The sequence below is a fragment of the Vespula vulgaris genome, chromosome 14, assembly GCF_905475345.1.
Source record: "Vespula vulgaris chromosome 14, iyVesVulg1.1, whole genome shotgun sequence".
Lineage (NCBI taxonomy): Eukaryota > Metazoa > Arthropoda > Insecta > Hymenoptera > Vespidae > Vespula > Vespula vulgaris.
In genome coordinates, this window is record NC_066599.1 from 815,150 (window position 1) to 835,065 (window position 19,916).

The 19,916-nt window shown below is 36.1% G+C and overlaps 1 protein-coding gene and 1 long non-coding RNA gene across 7 annotated transcripts; both read left to right on the forward strand.

Moving 5' to 3' along the window:
• The first annotated feature begins 436 nt into the window (after positions 1-436).
• Positions 437-19,527, forward strand: LOC127068831 (KICSTOR complex protein SZT2-like). 6 transcript variants are annotated; one of them, XM_051005119.1, is made up of 25 exons: positions 437-1,283; positions 1,359-1,676; positions 1,756-1,833; positions 1,904-2,306; positions 2,384-2,604; positions 2,689-3,076; positions 3,172-3,421; positions 3,563-4,303; positions 4,380-4,576; positions 4,683-4,846; positions 10,318-10,615; positions 10,933-11,118; positions 11,335-11,871; positions 11,949-12,325; positions 12,413-12,512; positions 12,586-13,425; positions 13,576-13,849; positions 13,984-15,935; positions 16,014-16,108; positions 16,230-16,653; positions 16,770-17,148; positions 17,239-17,404; positions 17,476-17,692; positions 17,774-18,888; positions 18,970-19,527. In XM_051005119.1, the coding sequence occupies exons 1-25, from the start codon at positions 1,263-1,265 to the stop codon at positions 19,102-19,104; spliced, it is 9,876 nt and encodes a 3,291-aa protein (XP_050861076.1). In that variant the 5' UTR covers positions 437-1,262; the 3' UTR covers positions 19,105-19,527. The 6 variants fall into 6 exon arrangements, 5 of the variants coding, with proteins under 5 accessions (XP_050861076.1, XP_050861077.1, XP_050861073.1 ...); XM_051005120.1 differs by having other exon boundaries at positions 13,984-15,923; XM_051005116.1 differs by having other exon boundaries at positions 437-754; positions 960-1,283; positions 13,984-15,923; positions 17,476-18,888.
• LOC127068855 (uncharacterized) lies at positions 7,363-10,026 on the forward strand. Its single transcript, XR_007783229.1, has 2 exons — positions 7,363-7,568; positions 8,271-10,026. It is a non-coding gene; the product is annotated as an uncharacterized LOC127068855 (long non-coding RNA).
• Positions 19,528-19,916: the final 389 nt, after the last annotated feature.

A 19,916-nucleotide genomic window follows, 5' to 3' on the forward strand; every position in this document is an offset into this window, starting at 1 on the left:
AAAAAGAATTTCAGCAGGTAAAACGAGAAAATAAATAAAAAGAGATTTGCATGTTAATAATGCATACGATCCTAAGAGCACACTGAAGATACGCTCCTGAAGGTACATCGATATGTGCACTTACGAGATTATTTGTAATTGATACAAACGATATCGTCCGTATATATATATATGTATATATACGTATACATACATATATGCACGACACGCAGCGATATAAATTTATATGAACTGTGTGCAAGTGTGTGTCTCACATTGTGAAAGCATGAATAAATATGAGATTTTGTAAATCAGGTAATACTTTTCATATTCTAACCTAAATTAATCATCAAAGGTATCACATGTTTATTGTTGTTCCTTGTTGATCGTAATTATGTAATTATTTGATGTTATTTCTTTTTATTTCCGTGACAACATATTAATATAACAATTAAGAAGATAATCGTATAATTCTAATATATCGATTATACATCGCGATTTAAAATTGCCGCTAAGAATTTTCGCAGTACTGCGCAAATTGTGATTATTACGCCATCTGGAAAGTTTTATCGCCATTCTGTTTTACCGACGTCGTTATATTATTCCTTACGTATCTCGATAGCTAAACAGTATGAGTGTGTTCGTCCGTATAATTGTGTTTAGTTTATATACGTATAGAAATAGCAAGAGCAAGCAATTAATCGCAGATTTTTTGTTTCCTGGACTTGGACAATATTATGTTTTTTAAAAATCCTTACAAATAATTATTATCCATGTATGTTTTTTATATATAATATAAAGAAAATCGTCGAAGAATTTATCGTATACGTAATTTAAATTGGAAAATATTAAACTAATACTATGAAGGTTATGAATGATACAAAACATATCGAAGAGTTACATATTACGACTTTTAGCGTTGTCATTAATTGCGTTAAGAGATTGAGACGAATAATATTGTTTTCTTCTACTTTTTTTAGGCGAACTTAACTATTAATTTCAATGTGCTCGAATTATCGATGCATGATTTCTTAGAGGTTATGTTACAAACCTATCTCTCTCTCTCTCTCTCTCTATCTCTACACATAATTAGAAAATGAATAGGTAGCAATGTGACCTTTGAACTATAATACGCATAAACAAAGTTTCGCCAATTCATAGTGATGCATTCTTTATTATCAAGATGATGTATATATATTATTAACTCTTGTATAGTAGAATGCAATGAAATTAATTTATTTCAATGTTAGGCTTACAATTGAAAATTCAAGCGAACAGATGATATGGCTGAAATAAAGAACGAGGTAAGGATATTAAGATGTAACGTTACTCGTATCTTTCTGGCTAGCTTACTTGACAAAATTTTATTATGTCGATAGGAGAAAACTGTATTGGAAGCAGATACTGTGTTTTTGTTAATGAAAAGAGGATTTCCTATCTCTCGTAATGTGAGAGCCCAATGGATGTTAGAGCATTTGGACTCTGTAATAGAAATCCAACAGTTTAGTACAAATTATGAAGACGCGCCCGAGTTAGAAGTTGTATCTGTGTTACCAAACGGTTCGCCCGAGTCATGGTCATGTGATACTAGTCATCAATTTCTATATAAAGTTATAGGGACTACTTCAATAATTTTTCTTGCGCATAAATACAGAATGGTTTTTAGTTTAGACTTAAGTCCATCGCTTGCTACTGTTGTAAGTAAAAGTTTATTCCTGTTTTCTTTAAATTTTCAAATATTTTTATTAATTTTATAATATAAATTATTTCCTGTAGGATATACAGCATGGAGAAATTGTTATAGATGAGGTATATTTAGCTACTAAAAGATGTCTTGAAGGAATAACTAAACCGGTAATTATGACTATACATTTCTCGTGTTTAACAAAAATACTTTGATTTCATCTATCTTCCATATCTGCAGTTTACGATTCCAGGCAGTAAACGTACATTACAACCAGAAATTTTTGTGACAGTGATAGCTCATACTCCATTTCTTACAAGTCCGTCGCAACAAGTGTTAGTTCAAGGATGGCTACTTACTGCCAATAATGTTAACCATCTAATACAGCATTTAGAAAAGCAATTAAACTTGTTGGAGGAAAAAGTATCATTTGTAGCTGCTATCGCGAATCAACAGTTGGAAACTTTGAAAGCAGAAAATGAGCGTTTAGTCGGAGGCCTTTTTGAAGATGGTACTAGTTATTATAATAAAAATAACAGTTGCCTCGGCAATACTGCCATGATTTTACCAGAAGCTAACTTTATTAACATGCTGCGCTATGGAATGTTAGCTCTTACTTTGTTACCGGAACATAGTTGTGCGCGTGAGTTAATAAAAATATTTTTTTTCCGAATAATATCGATATCTTTTTTCTCTTTGATAATTAAATGATTCTTACAGATCTGATTATTATCTCTGATGGGATAGTTAGCACGACCGATGTTCACGTGTTAGATTCAATTATGCAACAATTGCGCGCAACAACTATTGCATGTAGTTTTGTACATGTCGGTAGCGTATATCATCCGCATTGTGCGGACGGATTGATACCTTATCAGGATCTCTTGTGTTTTCTCGCAGCAGCAACTTTAGGGAGTTACATGACATATATGCCACAAATTGTACGTAAATTTCTTGTTTTATATACTATCGGTAATCCTACGATATATAATCAAGATTTAAATAACGTTCTTTTAAATCATTAGGTACCTGAACACGGAGAAGATATAAATATGTATCATAAAAATTTTCTCTATTGGCAATTATATCGTGACACATCCAATTCTACTGTCTCAACTAAACAGACTAAGTGGCATTCTAATAATACATTTTTTTACGGTCACAAACCAGTTCATCTTCTGAGAAAGAAACAGATAGACGACCAAGTTACGTGCACGTTAAGCAGTTTATTGTGTTGTCGCTTGCGCGAGGGATATTTAATAAAGAGAGCAATAATAAGAGAAGACATTCTTGAAATATGTTTCGTTCTTTTATGGAAGAGCAATGTCTTTTTGGAACACTTGGTAACGTGTCCTTGGTCTTCTAAGTCCTTGTCGGTCTCTAATACGATACAGTATACAATTACCATAGAAGGTGAGGAAGGAAGGAGCCAGATTAAATCGTGAATAGTCGTCATTTGTACCAACTACGCGAATTGTAAATTTTACTCCGAATGACCTTTGTTTTAGCGCCTTACGAATTTCTGCATGACATAACGTGTTTATCTAAAAAGCCGCTTAAGTCACAATATCGTCAGGGTGTTGTATCACGTTTTTGGATAGCCATAAAATCGTTAACCGAAAGCGACAACATGTTGGCACACTTCAGTTGGTTTCCTGGATCCGGTTGGAGTTGGTACAATATACCGGATACCATTAGAAGTGGAATTCCTGTATTCAATTTATCTGCTCACCCTGTGCCTAATACTCTTCAGCTTAGGTAAATTATTGACCTAAAGTAAAACGTTTCTGTGTAATAAAAATTATCAAAAGAAAAGAAAAAAAAGAAAAGAAAAGAAAAGAAAAGGAAAAAAAAGAAAGAAAAAAGCCAGTATCGGTCTTTATGTCTTTACAACTTTAGTGATGCTGCCTGCCCGCAGTTTGGACAAATATGGCATCCAGTCGTTTCGATGGAAACTGCACAATGGGCCCGTTGGATGCACACGCAAAGGATCACATTGGTTTTATCGCACGACCGACCATTACCGAAATATTTGCATCAAGCAAATCAGAATGGAAGATTTCAATGGATTCAATGTCGTCAAGCGGCCGCTGTTCTATATGCCATGTTGAAAACTTGGGCAACGTTTGTACTAGTTGAGAATCACACATATGTCCAGTTTATATACAAAGAAGTAGAGAAGCCACCAGTTGCATTTTCATTAATACGTGTTAATTGTAAGGCACTCTGTGTCGTGTTAAATATTGCGTTCACAGGTGGGACCGAGGGTGGTGTCAGGCATAACGTCGTAGTCGATCTTATTGAAAGATTATCTCAATTGACTTTGCCAAATAGACCTATGGAATATCAAGAAACGCTTTGTTGCACGGTTATACACAAACCTTTGGAAAAGATTTTGATACGTTACGAACGTGTACCTACCGATCCAAGCGTTATGGTATTTCCCGACATAACGCATACGAATTCAAACAGAAATCCATCGATATTGACCAACAATCATACCACGACGCTATCGAGATATTTGTTTCACAATCGATGGTTGTGGCACGTTAAACGACCATTCGTACATATCGTACCTGGTATTACTTTGCCACGATTGAACATAACAGCGATCGCTAGGATTCTCTCAACTATTACAAAGTAGTAAATCCTTTTGATAGATCATTCCAATATTTAATCAGGCTTGATCTTTATTTGTGCGTCTCTCTTTCATCAGGATGCGTTTAGAGGAAGGTTTTTATTTCGCTTATTCGGCAGCTGGCATCATAAACATGGTATTGGAGGTAAACATGCAAGGTCTTGGAAAAAATTCCGAACATTTCCCGTGCATCGTACAATATATCATATTTCCACCTCAAATTGTATTGAATGCAACCCTAGAAGCGGATCAATCCGACGAAGATACCGACGAAGGTATTCCTCGTTTATCAAATATCTGTTCAAACCGATCGAGTTATCGACAATAAAAGAAAGAAATAAATAAATAAATAAATAAATAAAAATTACAACAAAATTTTAGGTACCGTGGACGGTGATCTCAGTACAGAAGACTGCGAGGGGTCTGGCGATTTTCAAATAATCACGGAAATTTGGATCGAACCGCAATATGGTCACGTAGGCATGTTAACCAAACGTGCCGGTGAATTCATGCACTCTCTGCAATATCATCAACTACCTGACGCGGTGAGTGTTACATCGAGATTAGTATTACTTCTCTTCTTCGTTTTTTCTTTTTTTTTTTTTTTTTTTTATATAGATTTATCATTTTCTGTCATTGATACAATTTTCTTTTATTACCTGACACATACATACACGCACATACACATATGTGTGTATATCGTTTTTCATTTCGACGATATTTAATTCGTCGAAATGCACATTCGGTCACCATGCTATCCCTGTTGTTTAAATCGATAAGATGAATTTAAGTACTTTAGTCAAAGCGTTTCAAGAATGATAACATATCAGTACATAACATGTTCCTGTAATAGACACGATTACGTAGGATTTCTTAAGAAAGTGGAACGTCGTATTCGAAATAGATTTATTTTAAAGTCGAAGAAAAAGATTACGTCGATTGCTCGCTTTCTACATCGTCGAATTTATTCCAAGATTTTCTGTCGTCTTAATTGCTATCAGGGGAGAAGGAGAAAGACAAAAAGAGAAAAAAGAAAGAAAGAAAGAAAGAAAGAAAAAAGAAAGAGAAAGAAGGAAACTTTGAAAAATTACAAAAACTTCGTCTTGCCGAAAATAACTCGATTGCATTCGATTGGCGACGATGACAAGGAATAATTTGAATTCTTATCGTCGGACGAATCTCTCATCAACTAAATTTGAAATGATACGAGGAGTGTAACCTTGAGGAGGTAACGCGCTGCGAACTTTGTAATGAACATTATCAGAAACAATATACCGTGGATTAAGAAAAGCGAAAGTTCAGTCACGTCGTCGTTGTCGTTGAGATATGCTTTTGGAGTACCTCCTATCTCTAACTTTGATAGGATAGCAAAGATAGATAGAGAGATAGAGACAAAGACAGAAAGACAGAAAGAGAGAGAGAGAGAGAGAGAGAGAGAGAGAGATGTAATCGTAAGAAATAAAAAAGTAAAGAAATACATGCTTATTTTCTTCTTGACATTTATGTTAGATCGAATTAAAAGAAAATTATTTCTCCGCGTGAGATATTGTTGTCGTACTCGTTCGAAAAAAAAAGAAAAGAAAAAAAAAGGAAAAAAAAGTAAGAGAAGAATCAAGTAAAGATAGCAAAAGAATTTCTCATACTTGCGTCCCGTTTTCTTTATCTTGAGCCAACTTGTGTGCGATAAGACGTTTGAATGGTAACGTATCAAAGTATATTCCGACCTAGAGGGATCGTAAGAGGTTTATTTTGCTAGGAACTTGCTCTCTTTATCAATTGCTAAGCGTTTACCGGTGCTGATACCAGAGATTAAGTTCCCTTATATATTTCATCGTTTTAATCGAGATACCATTGGTAAAGAAAAAAATCAAAAGAATCAAAAATTGAAAAATGAAGAATGGAAAAGAAGAACAAAAAAAAAAGAAATAGATAAATATGTTTCGCATATGAGCAAAGAATCGATACGTCGAAGTTCATTATTACGAATGCTTCCTTACGATCGTTTCCTTATATTTTTTTTTTTTTTTATTATCTATCTATTTACGTAATCATTTCAAATAAAATATATCAATTTTTCTTTCTTTTCTTTTTTTTTTTTTTTTTTTCTTTTAATTACAAAACGAAGAAAACAATATGGTCATAAATGTTCGCAGGAATATTATATTATAGGTCTCGTAACAAAGTGCGAATAGCCGCTACTTTATCACGGATCTTATCTCTTCTTTCATTTCTGATAAAGACACTTGTCTAAGTTAACGAGTGCATCGATTTTCTCGAATTGTTCTTCGAATATCATTTCTCTCTCACTCTCTCTCTCTCACTCTCTCTCTCTCTCTCTCTCTCTCTCTCTCTCTCTCTCTCTCTCTCTCTCTCTCTCTCTCTCTCTCTCTCTCTCTCTCTCTCTCTCTCTCTCTCTCTCGTTTTCTCGTATTTAATAAGAAAATTATAATTCTTTAAGAGAAAAAAGAAGAAAGTTACACCACCGCGAGTATTTATTTCTTCGATGCATATTATAAATAAATGTTAATATCTGAATTAACACTTCTCAAGGATATTTGAATTTTACAACGATATCAGGACTCTTATCAGTAATCGATATCTGTCGAAGCGATGATCGAACCGATTAAAATGTAAAAATATCCGGAACGATATCCTCGAATTTCCGAAAACTTTGGTATCTTTGCGTTTAACGCGTAATATCTCTCGACGTATAGATTCAAGTGATAAGAACCGATTTATCTGCTTTTCGTTCCATCATCATCGTCATCATTACCATCAACATCATCGTTGCACGTATATCTACGATTTTTATTTTTTACAAAATTTATTGCAAGAAAAAAAATCCATATTTATTCATTAACATTCATCGCTTATGACAATTCCATTTTTGTTTGATAGTTTGAAAATATTATGATCATAAAAATGATAAAAATATCATTCCCTTTCTATTTGTATTAAAAACAAAATAAATATATATATATCATGAGCGATAAATGTTAACGAATAAATAAGGATTTTACATATATATATATATATATATATATATATATATATATATATATATATATATCGTCATTTTTCAACATTTCTTTTTGTACAATGAGTCAAGAAAAAAACTTTATCGAAAGCTTTATAAGATAGTAGTTATTGGTCTGGACCGTCTTGTGAAAATTAAGGGTGGAGTAAAATAGAGGACTGTCCGAACAGATATATCAAAGAATACGATTTAATGGAAGACACTTTATTGACATTGGGCACAATAAGAATGTACATATATAAACACTTTTTTCAAACGGCTGAACAGAAAGAAAAAGAAAAAGAAAAAGAAAAAAAAAGAAAAGAAAAAAAAAGAAAAGAAAAGAGAGAGCAAATATCTATTGCTTCTTTCCTGCTAGATCTTTCCATCGATCTTTTCATACCTACCTGATCATGACTGTTAAGAATCATGGTCTTTTTCTTTTTTATATCACCCAATCGTTATCGTTTTAATTTAATGATAATGTTTACACTGCCGAAGGTAAAAGGGATGAAATAAAAAAGATTTAAAAGATTAAAAAAAAGGAACAAAAAATACAAGAAAATGAAAATAAAAAAGAGAGAGAGAGAGAGTTGGGGACGACTGTCCATCGCGATGTGTCGTTATCGTTATCAGGGTGGGGCTTCGATATCGATGAGGGCCTCCCTAACGGGATTTTCCTATCAGTTGTCTCTTGGCACGGTTACTTGCTTGTTTGCGCGCGCGCGCGCGCGCACGTACGTGTACAAACCCTCTTACAATCTTAACACGTAAACGGTCAAATATTATAGATAAATTCTCGTACATGTATGTCTCTATATGTTTGTGTGTGTATCACACACATCATACTTTTTCTTTCTCTCTCTCTCTCTCTCTCTCTTTCTCTCTCTTTCTCTCTCTTTCTCTCTCCTCTGCTCTTTCTTTTTCTATATACATATATTTTATATATATAGGGCCCAATGCACACGTTCTACTACTAGTACGGCCAACTTGGAGACTCACCTTTTTCGCTTGTAACATTAACGTGATCGACGTCGCACGCGATGGACCTCATTTTTCGAAATTCTCTTGCCGTTCTGATATCTTTGAAAAGACGATTACGAGAACGATATGACTTTAGTATCATCGTATCGGCGTGTACGAACGAACGAACGAACGAACGAACGAATGTTACACGAAACGTCGTTTACGAGAAAATCTTAGTGTGTGAAGAAATATTTAAAAGGAAGAAAAAGAGAGGGCTGTGAGATTTTGAATCGTTTTGATTCGATTTGATTTGATTTGATTTTCTTTATTTATTTTTTTTTTTGTTTCTAAGGGGTTTCCAATATAACTTCGATGTCGACCAATTCGAGAGAAATAAAAAATGTAAAAAAAAAAAAAAAGAAAGATTGAAATTAAAAGGAACAGAAATACCAAAGAAAATTGAATTTATAATATTCGGGGGTGAATCTTCTTCTTCTTTTTTTTTTTTTTTTTCTTATTCATTTCTAATACCGTTTCGATACATTGTGATCGGTTAAAAAAAAGTGGTAATCGATTATTGTGAAGAATTATAAAAGAGTGAAGAAATGAGAGAAGTAAAATAATGTCGCGAACCGACTGAATAAAAAAAAAAGTCGTTGACTCGTCGGAATTTTAAGACGAAATCAATAGAATTTTTCAATAGAATTCGTTTTAATAATCGATCCGAGTCAGTGAACCGTAGGTCAAATGATTTTTTAACGATCCACGATTTTTTTCAACGATCTTTACATTATCATCGTAGGGGTGAACAGCTGATCGAAGGGATTGAGGATGATCGGCCATATGCTTCTTCTTGCGAAGTTTCTGTGCAGTGTCAAAAAAAAAAAGATAAAGAAAGAGAAAGGGGGATGTAGCAAGCGAGAAAGAGAAAGAAAGAGAGAAAGAAAGAAAGAAAAAGATTTGCCCGACCCTCAGTTGGAAGTGAGGATCTAGGCAGTGAGTAATAAAAGCTCTGATAACTTGCCAGATCTAACTCTTCCAGCTCAAGGTCGTGCGGATTATCGTCGTCGATCATCGAGATTGATTCTTCCGACTTTCTTGATCCCAGGAATATGATCTCGTATCGAGAATATAAAGCAGAGAAAGAGAGACAGATAGAGAGAAATAGAAAGAGAAAGAGAGAGAGAGAAATAAAGAGAGAGAGAGAGAAAGAGAGAGAGAGATAATTAAAGATCTACATGCTTTGGAAACAGGTGTCTAGGTTTAAGTGGAGAAGTGGTCTCTACGCTTTGTTAATTAAGTGAGATTCAACTCCTCCAACTTATTCCTGGTTCTTCCTTATCATCGTCCAATCGAAAATCTAATCGACTATAATTATTGAATCCATATTAAGGATCCAAAGTTTCAAGCGAAATTCTTCGTGAGATTTATGACATCGTTAAAAATTTATTATTATCAAAAGTATTATTAATCGACGTTTAACCATGGATTAGTTACTCGATCTTAGCGTTAAGTCTTTTTAACTAATAAGAAAAATAAGAAAAGAAAAACCTTTGTAATTTTCTTTTTCTTTTTTTTTTTTTTAAGAAGAAAAATCTTAAAAATCTTAGAAAAGGGAGAAAAAAAAAGAAAAAAGATATTTTAAAACAAGATTAACAATTTTAATTAGGTTACAATAAATGTAACTCATATGTATGTGTGTATGTATGTGTGTGTATGCATTTAAAGCGATGTTACCACTTTCGTTGTTATTGATTTATTGATTTATTTACTTACTTACTTATTTATTTATTTATTTTCATGCTTTTATATAACCAAAAAAAAATATACATATATGCATATATATATATATATCTTTCCTATCCTGGCGATCGATATCCTGAGTACTACTTACATGCGTTAATTTCACCTTATTTTTATTTATTTTTTTTCTTTTTCTTTTTTGTTTTTCGTTCTTAAATTTGTTCTCATCTTTTCCCATACATATGCATTATGTATATATATATATATATATGATCGATATAATGATGATAGATCGCTCGCATAGACGAAGAATGCGTAAACGCTCTGCTAACTCTCGAGTACCTGAGTCAACTCTGTCAGGTAACGGCAATGGAAAATGGAAACGAAGTTATTTCTGGTCAGGGCTTTCAAACTTTGAGGACGAGCGATCGTAGCGTAGATTCTAATGGATACGCGAACGCGACAGGATGCTTCAAAGGATCGACGATGATCGACGAAAGGATTCATCACATGCACTTTACCTTCGATGCTCTCAGCATTCTACCTAAGTGCCAACAAGGCGAACTCTTGTTCTCCATGTTTGCTAATGGTTCGAATTAGATCTTGACTTTCTTATCCGATTAGAATTTTATCGACGATTCTGAAATTATTATTATTATTATTTTTTTTTTGTTTTTTTTCTTCTTCATCTTATTCTTTTACGTAATATCGATAATAATAAGATTAATTTAGTTCGAATCGATTTATTTCTTACGATGACTTTTATAATCTTGATTTCGTTGTCTTTAGAGAGATAAGCTGTGATTGGAATTTTCTTTTCTTCTTTTTTTTTTTTTTTTATTATTTCGTTATCTTTATTTAATAAAAAGTTGATACCTTGACGGTAACTAGAAAACAATTTGTTAGGTTCCGATCATGCCGAAGAAGGAAGACAAAGCGCTAACAGGATTCTAATGGAAGGATTTCTGAAACGCGTTAAACATTTACATAATAAAGAACTCCAGCTTACGAGTACGCAGTCGCAAAAATTTACCGAGATGCTTTTGAATAGACCTCGCGACGACGAATCTAATTTGGCATTTTTTTCGAAAGGTAAACGACAACAACGTATGAACGTTTCTACGTTGGTTTATTAAAAAAACAAGGTAGTAGTAATGATAGTTGCGTTAAAAAAAAAATACGTATTAGAAATAGAGAAAAAAAAAAAGAATTCAATAAAAATCATTACAAATGTACGACGAAATATTCCTTTTGATAATTTCGCAATGGACGGAAAAAGAAAAAAGAAATAGTTAAATTTCTTTTCAGAACGAAATAAAAAAAAAGAGATTCCTTCAGATTATCATCCTCATTGGCGTTGCTTCGTTAAAGGGATAAGTGCGACCCACGTGATAATGACTATTTTGCCAGCATCCGAAAAGGACGTCTATCTAATAGCGTTTCCTCAAAATCAAAACGAAAGTGATTTAAGCAATAGAAATAGCTTGGACGTTAACGAGACAAATTCTTCCGAGAATTTGTACGAAAAGAAATCCGATTCGTTCGAGCAAATCTCGCCGGACAATTCTAATTCCAATCGATCTAATACACCTCTCGACAACGCTAAAACAACCGAGTCCGAGGGTCTTTTAATTCCTGTTTACGTTTACAACTGTTCCTTGGCATTGTTGATCGATGCGTTGATCGAAAAATTGGAGTCGCCACGTAACAAGGATATTTATCAGGATCATACGTTTCGCGTTGGTCAGAAAGATCGAGAAGAGTTTCTTCATTCAAAATTGATTAACAGTATGAAGACCTCGTCGCCCGAACCGAAAAGCGAAGACTCGGATAACGCAACGAGCGGTAGCTTCATTTGTTTAGAACGAATTAAGATTAAAAACAAACGTTAGAATCGCATCTATTTATGTTTCTTCTTTTAGATCAAAAAAGTTTGATGGAACATTGCAAGATGTTAAACTTTGCCCATTGCCATTGCTACGTAGCAGCAGTTTACAAATCCTTAGCTCTTCAGCAGCCACTCAGTTACGAGGACATGGAAGCAGCAGTTGAATTGTGCGAGGAAAGTTTGATCGAGATAGACATAACCAATTATTTACAATCGGTATGCAGACATTTGAGTATATCCCAAGATGGTAACATATCGAGTCAGTTGAAGAGTAACGTTTGCTACGACGTTAAACCTTTGCACAATTTGATAAAAGACAAGTTCGAGGGTATTATAACCGTTGCGTTCAGACCGGTACCGGCTCATCCAGAATTTTATTATTGCTCGCCATTGTGGATTTCGAAAAAGACCGTACGTTATTCTTCGTGTTTGGATTAGATTCAGTAATTTTCTTATCTTTTCTTTTTTTCGAACCGTATCGATTAATATTATTTTTAGGGTCGAGTTCATTCGGAGAGATCGGACAGCGACGATGATTTAGAAGCGTTCGCGTTTCATTCGGATATCAATTGCAAATTGGACGACTCCTCTTGCCAAGGTATCGCTTTATTGTCATCTAAGATCTAAAAAGATCTAGAGATCGTACTTACGCGTCGTTCATTGATTCGTAGGAAACGAGGATGGCGATGCAACGGGCACGAACGATTTTAGAAAATTACCAAACTGCGTCTATGGCGATTCCTTCAATGACGAGCTACAAGAGGACAATATATCCGATAAGGAACAACCGCTTTTCTTACGATTAAGTTGTTCGGTATATTTTCGTTCAGGTTTGAAAAGTACACCTGTCAATTTACTTCCTACCTGCTTCAGCGAGATCGTTCAAAGAATGGACGTTCTTCCGAAGGATGAGAATGAAACGGATATGAATTTGAATAATCTCAAAGTTTCCTTAGGTATAATATGTTTGAATTTACCTAGAGAAGTCGTTGACGTTACTGCGAAACGTTGTAGAAATGTGAAAAGTAATAATAACTTTTACGACTCGGCGCTCGATAACGTTCACGTCGAATACGAACGTAGTTTGAGCAGCGAAAAGAAGTCCGAAAGTTTACCGGAAAGGATGAAGCATCTTCCGCTTTACCAGCACAGTGCCATCACCAATTTGACCTACGAAATCGAATGGTTGTTGCAAGATGAAACGGCTACGGCACTTTTGGATCGATCACCCCCTACGGAAAAAACATTGAAGTTCGTAGCTCGTCACGTCTCGGAGTCTACGGAACGGACGAGTTGCTCCATGGACAAAGTACCGCTTCATTTCGTATTCCCTTCGGAGAACAGCGTTACGAAATTTTTGGAAGAGCTACAGAAATTGCAGATCGATCGTTACTGCATTCAGCAAGAGGGCTCGCTGTTTTATTTTATTAAAAATGCGGAGGACTCGTTCGAGGAAGCTGCCGATAAAGAAAAACTTTCGAGTTTGAAGGATCAAGTGTTGATTAGAAGAGGTAAAATTAAGAGATAGGATCAAAAGTATTCGTAACGAAAGAAAAAGTACCAATCGATCGAAAGAGATAAGCAATGTTTCTTTCTTTTTTTTTTTTTTTTAACTCGATTCGTTCACTCGTTATGTTTCAATTTAACGATTATTATTTCAGATGATACTATCGAAAACATCGAACAAAACGTACCTGTGGACGTTCGAACTGCCGGAAGGTTCGACACGGTTGATCCGCCAGGTTGTTGCTCCGATATTTCTAGCATCGGTGAAGGTAAAATAGGTACGGACGATGGTTACGAGGGTGATAGTAGCAACTCCGAAGACGATTTACAATGGTTGATAGAACTGGACAGGCGTAGAGACAGTCTTCCGAATTTCTGGCTAATTTTGCAGGTCGAAAATAGCCACGTCAATGTATATTTTCACTGCAGGTTTGTCAACAGTGTGACTGTGTTTTCAATTGATATTGTTAATTGCCCGAGATCGTCCAAATTTTACATGTGTGTGTGTGTGTACATAATTTTATATTCATATATATATATATATTTTTTCTTTCTCGGGAAAGATTCCTAGAGCTGGTCTCGCCCGAAGTGGACTGTTACAAGCAAATACAAACGATGCTGGTCACGCAATTGAAATTGATATGTCGTCGAGTGAACCAATACTTGCTTCTCCAAAATCTTCACGACACGCGTACGTGCGACGTACTTTTGGAACCGGAATTAAACGAGGATCACGTTTGGAGAGGCGATACTAGCAGCGAGTCGGGTGGTTCGTTACAAAGCAATAGTTCGATCCTTAACTTTACAGCGGGCATGTTCCGTTGTCCCGTGGTTTGGGAAGTATCATTTTATCTGCATCCTCGTTTGAAAACTGGACCGGGAAGGTCTGGTCTGTCTCGTGGTATCAAAGCGCTCCATAATGTTTTGAATTGGTTTTCGGTAAACAACAGAAGTAACATGTTCGTTTATCAGGAAAATAACAAGAACGTATTTTACTTGAGACTTCACGAACAGATCAATGACGGGAAGCCTCTTCAAAACAAGCTTTCGGAGAGCGATGAGAAACTTACGGTTTCTAGAAGCAACAGCGCAGCTTCGTTATCGCAAGCCAAAGGTATCGACAGCACTAACGATCATTCTCTGGCCAACGACACGAGACCAAGAGTCCGATCTTTCGGTGAAAAAGAATCCGACATATTGAACAAGACTGGAGATTCGATAATATTGAAGGTACACGGTATATCCGAGGCCGGACCTTTGGTAAAATGCGACCTCGTACAAGTTTTACAAAATCGTCTGGACGATGCCGTCTTCGAAGTATTGTCGGTAATGCTGGCGCGCAATCCTATGTGCAAGTTGACACCGGCCGACGTTCACTTCATTCAAAAACCATACAAAAATCCTGAATCCATAGTACAGTTATCCGTTCAACCGCATTGTCTGTTACACATGGCAGCGTTGGGACATTACCTCCGACAAAATTTGTTACAATTTCTTTATATACCGAAATATACCGATCACAGAACCTGTTATCACTTTCAAGATTATTCTCAGCCAGAGGGTTCCAACAACAGGGTCGCCGAGTCCGATATATTTTTATATAATCAAAGCCAATCGAGCGGCAGCAAAGGTATAGCTTGCATCGCTTTGGCAATCGCCGATTCCAAGAACGAGACTCGTCAGATCGACGAGGCGTCTTGCGAAGCGAATCTTCGCGAACACTTGAAGGCCGGTAACTTCGAGAACTTGGTATCCACTTCCATATATACGAGTAAGAGCAACGCCAAACGGCTGATAGAATTTAGAATATGGAAACAGGGCCGAGTCAACTTGGAAGCGTTGCTTCAAAAATTGTGCGCTGCCGTCAGATATGCAACTTGGGATTTGGTTACGGAGTACAATCTTTTGTCTACGGCTCTCACCGAACCGTTGGAATGTATCGATAAGGATACTTCGACGGATGACAAGGAAACGTCTCAACAAAACAAGCAGATTCAATCGAAGGATCCCGACAATATCGTCATCAACCAATACGAATTCGGGGAGGAAGGCAAGCTCAACGAGATCTATCACACGATATTAACTAAATGGTTCAAGTATGCTTTGGACGTTGGCGTGCCCGCCGTTAAGAAACACGAAGTTATAATTCATCACAGACACTCCATTCCCGTTATCGTCAGAGAATTACAGAATTTAATACGCGGTCATGCACCTGACACATCCAGCAGAGCATTCGTTTTACGCGATCGTCAGCCGTTTCTCAGTGAAACTGTCACCTGTACATCGAATCTCTTAACCTTCTGTGAAAATGCCGAGGCTAGAAAAAGATGGCTTACGAACGTTAACGAACGCGAGAAAACATCATCTCCGGTTTATGTCTCCTGCGATTTCAGCAAACACGAGCAAGGAACTTATACGAATTGTATCCTGATCGCTAGAAATTTTTATCAATGGAAGGTCTCCTTTGGCAAGACGATCGAAGAGGAATTACTTGTTCCCAAAGGTAGCGAAGAATGTAATTAATTACTTTATCGCATCTACGTAATTCGTAACGTAGAGTCATCATGGCAAGTGATACGTGTATATTTTTTAGATCAAAAATTGTTGCAAAAATTCAATCCACTGATACTGCCGTCCGACTTTGTACCAAGACAGCGGATATTATTGGCTGAAATCCAAAGTGGCAATGTAAATTATCACACTCTTCTCCTCCGAATAAAAATTATTCTCGAATTAAAAAAAATAAATAAATAACAGAAAGAAAGGAAAAAGAAAAAGAAAAACAAAAACAATATTTATATCGTTTCAGATAACGTTTTATATGTACAATTGGTCGAAAGAGAGATCGGAAAAATTTATCAAGCAAACCACGAGCTTGGGTACTTGGCTGTCGTCGAGATCGCAACTCTTCACGAATATAATAATGCAGAAGTTGGGTATATTTCATCATCAACCAACGTCGAATTATCAACAGGGCGAACAAAATAATACCCAGTATTATCAAATCACCGATATGGAAAGTTTAACGAAATTTCCACACGCCTCGCACGGTGAAAATAAATCGGGTTCTAAGCAACATGGCAGGAGTAATCCTTTGCCGTGGAATCAGCTGGTTGGCCAAGCTACGAAAGAAACGGAGAGCAATGTTTATCATTTGAACGACGACATTGATCCCGTTGTGAAAACGGCATACGACTTGCAAGATTTTCGTCATCGCGAAAGAAAAGCAAAAGGTTCGCCCAACGAAACCGTTGTCCGTGTAATCGTCAATGTTCCATCGCGTCAAACCGAAGAGTATTGGTCTTTTTTTTTTTTTTAATATACATATATAATTTTATCTATCTTTCAGAGGATATGAACAGATTGTATACGATATGGCAAAATCGTAGTTCTGCCTCGAATATCCCAGTTTGTTTCGACACATTGAATACGTTCAAACAACATTCTCGTTTGATACACTTCTGTCACACGCCTTTGTTATTTTTACCAACGTGGCGTTTGCAGTCAGCCGCTACGAGAGATCACTCGTTGACGCCGCCGTGTTCTCTTGTCTCTAGTAACGTCGGTCAACAAGCGTCGGTCGAACAGACTCAGTCGAAAGAGGACCCAGCGAAAGCCGTCATCGTGAAGTGGCATAGAGAGCTTTGCAACTCCATGCTGACAGAATACAAACAGTACTTGCAAATTTTAGGATTCAGCTCGATTCAAGTCGAGTCGCAAGACAAAACGTAAGCTTGATCTCTTCTTTTTTTTTCTTCTTTTCCTTTTTCCAAACAATTATCAAACGTTCCCGCATTTTCCTACGTCGTACATCTCAGAGACACGGAACAGACGCCGCATCAGACACATTATTTGAAGAAATCGATGTTGGGTGGAGTTTTGTTGTTCGAGATTCACTTGGCCCAGCCATTTTTTATTGCCAAGTTACGTGTCATCGAATGCAATCGTCTTTCAACGAAAACTAATAGCGCCATTATCAATCAAGTGAGTAAGGTCGAACGAACGTCCCATTCATTTTTCTAGACGTGTTAAACATCGATTATTTGTTCTTACAGTTCGTCTTGAGCTTCGTGGATGCCTGTGATAAAATAAAAATCAATATGCACTTGCATTCGTTCACGTACGATTTTCATTTACGTTGCATTCACTCTTACATAGCTGGCAAAGGTTTCTGGTCGTTGCAACAAGGTTACCATCTGACACATTTCCTCGACGATTTTAACAAATACTACAGCAAGGCACCTAACTACGCAAGAAATCTCGTTTACAGTGGTAAGATCTCCAAGTGGTGTCGTTTCTTTCGGATACGAGTACGATCGACTTTATTCGTCAAATCGTACGTTTATGTTTCAGACGTGGTCAATGTAAGAAATTTAGCTACACCAGCTCGTATGTTGTATACGTATTTATTAGCACACGAGGAAACCTACGGTATGCGAGCATTCGTGATGTCCAACGAACCGCAAGAGTCTCAGGAAGGTGAATACGTTTTGTTTAAGCTACAGAGCACTCCGTTGGTTAGTTATTGCGACGCTCAAGATACCAGATACATCGACGACTTCGACGTTGCTCTGATAGTTTCAAGAATCGAACAGCCACCGGAAATAGAAAGGACGGAGATAACGTTGAAATATTATCTCATGTTGACCAGCAAACGTGAGCTCTATCCTAAACGAGACTTGGAGAATAATAAGCTTGGCAAATTTCGTACGGTTTATAGCGTCATCAAACTGGGCAACAATTCTCAGCCTGGAAATTCCTCGGAATCTAATTCAATCTCAATGGTGGTGCAACCGTCCGTTGTTAAAAAAAGTTGTAAACGCGAAGGGAACAATCCAACGGATTCGGACTCGCGTAACAGTGATTTAGATTCAAACGATAACTCGAAGGAATCCGATGAGAAAACTGTAACTACGATAAACAATTTGGCACCGACTCCACCGCCGGTACCAAACTCACCCCTAACGCAAAATCATAATATTCTTAATACGTCGAGTTCGTCGTCGTCGTCGCCGCACTTGGTACAGATTCGTCAGGAATCCGTAAATTATTTGGGATACTATTCGTCCCACGAACAATTGATGCAACAATTGATCATGTCTCAGGCTCAGGCAGCTAGACGACACATAATCGATATGATAGAACGTGGTGCTTCCCAATGCAGGACTCACTTGCTTTGGAACAAATTATTCGAAAATAAATCATCCATGACTTATACGGAATTCATGGAATTGTGTTCATTGGCTCACGTCGAACCTCTTTCTCATTTAGAGCCTAGACTCAGTTCGCTTAGCAGTCAACCTGTTTCTTGGTACCAAACTTTGACCAAAGTTCTTCAAAACAAGTATCAAGAATATCATAAACAATTTAGTACTGCCGATGGGAATATAACTCATCATCTTATACTACATCATCGCTCTCTTCAAGCATTTACTATGTTGACAATCGATCTCCATACGTCCAGAGGGGTATAAACGTTTTAATTTACAAAAAGGAAAGGAAAATACGATGCAATGATTATTTCATACGATTTTTTATTATATTTTTAGGATCTATACGTCGTTTATCGTAAATCGGCCGAAGTCACAAATACACCCGTCAACATGGAAGATGTTTACAGTTTGATCGAAGGATTCATTAATGCCTGTTGTTTCCATTTATGGACTAGCTTGTGTAATCAATGATCAGATGTAAGGAATACTCACACGACACATCGTGGATTTAATACGTACTTACGATTATTCAACATGATCATTAACATCGTATACCCTCGTAAAAGTTGACATGTTCTAATCGATACGTTGGTAATGTTGTTATCGCCGTTGTTATAAAATTTTATCGTTTCATCGATCGTTAATCATCGTCATCGTCGTCATCGTCGTCATCGTCGTCGTTGTCGTTATTATTATTACTATTATTATTACTACTACTATTATTATTATTACTATTATTATTACTATTACTATTATTATTATTATTATTATTATTATTATTATTACTACTACTACTATTATTATTATTATTACTATTATTAACATCGTCATTAATGAATTTTAAATCTACGCGACTTGTATATAAAAAATACATAGACATTTTTCTGTTACGAACTAGCCGTACTCTACTGTCGTCCAACATTTTTGGAAATCTTGATAAGAGTTACCTGTTTCTGAAAAATTCCAAAGAATCGACGACGTCGTTTGGAAATTTTCAAAATAAATCGATTCTCCTATCTTCTACTCGAGTACATATATATACACAATATATATGTATACACATATACATATACATATACATGGATACATAGAGAACTAAATCCGTCAGTCGATGCGCAGCCGATTTCCAAAGCATATTTATAAATCCAAGAATCTAGTAGAATGTGTAGAACGAGGGAACACGAGTTATGTAGAATACATATATACATACATACATACATACATATATACATACATATATACATACACATTATATATTCTTCGCGGTATAGAAATTGAAGAAG